At 34.9% G+C, this 2,416-nt stretch overlaps 1 protein-coding gene across 1 annotated transcript in view; it reads right to left on the bottom strand.

Moving 5' to 3' along the window:
• Agps (alkylglycerone phosphate synthase) overlaps window positions 1-2,416 on the bottom strand; it is a 107,948-nt gene that overhangs the window by 59,091 nt on the left and 46,441 nt on the right. The window contains exon 8 of the mRNA XM_013027544.1: window positions 1,419-1,499. Coding sequence (XP_012882998.1) covers window positions 1,419-1,499 — 81 coding nt within the window. The remainder of the gene's footprint in view (window positions 1-1,418; window positions 1,500-2,416) is intronic.

The following is a 2,416-nucleotide window of genomic DNA, read 5'->3' as shown; positions in this document are numbered from 1 at the left end:
GGGAGGGAGGATGGGAAGGGTAAACAAAGGAGGAGGCTACAATGCTTGATAAGAAATGTACTCACTATCTTGCCCATGTAATTGTAACCCCTCTGTACAGTATTTTCACAATAAAATAAAAATTAAAAAAAATCCATCTACACTGAAAAAAACACCATGATTGTCATGGATTAGCTAAGGACTTTGAGTAGGGTGAGAAAAGCAAGAGGAAACATTTGGAATTCATGGATATATTCATTATCCTGATGGTGCTGATGCTTTCATGGCTGTACTCATGTCAAACGTTACCAAATTACACATTTATCAAGAAACATTTACTATATGATAGTTATACTTCACTTAAATTATTATGAAGTAGCGTAATATAAAATAAACACATGATTCAGATTTTGATCTAAGATCCCTAAGAAATAAACTCTATCAAGTGAGAATTAAGCAATTACAGAATAAACAAATTTTGGAAAATATTACAAATTTTACCCCTAAATATTCAGGCTTTAAAATGCTGAATTTGAAATGTCTATTAGACCTTTAAGTAGAGAGACCAACTAGGAAACAGGATGTATGTTCAGAAAAAGTGTCCACATCAATGATACAAATTTGGGGGTCTACAGTACATAAAAAGAATACTTAAGGTCATGTATGACTAGATGAGGCAAATAATGCTCAATTAAAATTAGTTGAATTAAAATTTCTAAGTATTTTACATTATTAACTTATTTTATCCTAACAAAAACTTCATAAAGTAGAATTATTCCCACTTTATAAAAGAAACTGAGGCATAAAGGTTAGTGATTTGCTCAAAGTTACACACCTAGGAGCTACAGTTTACAGTAAAAGCTAATATCCATTAGAAACAAAAAATATAACAGGAAGCTGGATAGGAAAAAAAAAACAAAAAACAAACACATCCAGACTATTAACTAGTAAAGTAGCCAAAAGTGTAATAAACCTGAAAAATAACCCCAAATTCAGAACGGACATGTTAATGACTTTCCTTATACATATTAAAAATCAATGCAAGCCAGGCACCAGTGGCTCACACTTGTAATCTTAGCTACTCAGGAAGCTAAGATCAGAAGACTATAGTTCAAACCAGTTCAGGCAGAAAAGTCCATGCAATTTTAGCTATTAAGGTATGTATCTGAAGAACAAACTAAAAGCAAAATGACTAAGAGTACATACAGCTCAAACAGCAGATACTTGCCTAGCAAGTGTGAAGTCCTGAGTTCAACTCCCAGTAAGACAGAGGGAGGAAAGGTAGGAGAGCAAGGAAGAAGGGAAGGAGGAGAGGGGGAAGGAAGGATTAAAAAGAAAAGAGAAAAAAAGAATCCAAACAACGCAATATACTGTGAAAAGTACTTTATTCAGACAGAACATAGAGCAGTTTTTTAAACCTTAATACAGAAATGTCATACCTGTCTTTCTAATTCTTGTCCTGTTATGCCAGCCTCTACATGAGCTGTCAGATTGTTCTCATCTACCCACAGAATTCGATTCTGTTACAAAAGAAAGAGAAAAGTTTATCTCTATGAACTACTAATATTTCCTCAGGAAATATTTAATTTCTTTAAATCCAAAGCAATGAATGATAAAGAATATTAAGCAAGTAGGGTTTTCCGATGGACAGCTACATGGGAAATGAGTTCCACTAAAACCTTAATATATAACATGTCATATTAATCAAGGCAGTTGGTTGGTTAAAAAAAAAAGACTGTCTTTATGCATGTATTAATTTGAATTGAACTTAATCTTTTAGCTTAGTAAAAAACTCTATGCCTAGAACTAGTGGTTCATGCCTTAATCCTACTACTCAGGAGATTTGAGATCTGAGGATCAAGGTTTGAAGCCAGCCTAGCTGCCACAGTCTGTGAAACTCTTATCTCCAACTAAGCACCAAAAAAGCTGTAATAGGAGCTGTGGCTGAAATGGTACAGTGCTAGACTTAAGCAAAAAAGAAAAAGAAAAGCTCAAGGATAATACCCAAACCCTAAATTCAAGTCCCAGACCAATAAAAAATAAAATAAAAAACCTTGTCCAGGCTGAAGTGCTTATTTACTTGCAAAACATAGACAATAATAATACATACTCACAGGGTTGTTGTAAGAACATGAGATGCTGTGCATGAAAAACATAGCATATATGAAGCCTGTCAATACTATCAGCAGTACTGTTAACAAAGCAATCATATTTACTTAAAAAAAAATTTTTTTTAAATGAAGAGCTGGGCGCCAGTGGCTCACGCCTGTAATCCTAGCTACTCAGGAGACTGAGATCTGAGGATCGAGGTTCAAAGCCAGCCTGGGCACAAAAACTGTGAGACTCTTATCTTCAATAAACCACTCAGAAAACCAGAAGTGGCACTGTGGCTCAAGTGGTAGAGTGCTGGCTTGGAGCTGAAGAGCGCAGGGACAGC

The sequence above is a fragment of the Dipodomys ordii genome, unplaced genomic scaffold (genome assembly GCF_000151885.1).
Source record: "Dipodomys ordii isolate 6190 unplaced genomic scaffold, Dord_2.0 Scaffold5, whole genome shotgun sequence".
Taxonomy (NCBI): Eukaryota; Metazoa; Chordata; class Mammalia; order Rodentia; family Heteromyidae; genus Dipodomys; species Dipodomys ordii.
This window is presented reverse-complemented; position numbering and strand designations above follow the sequence as displayed.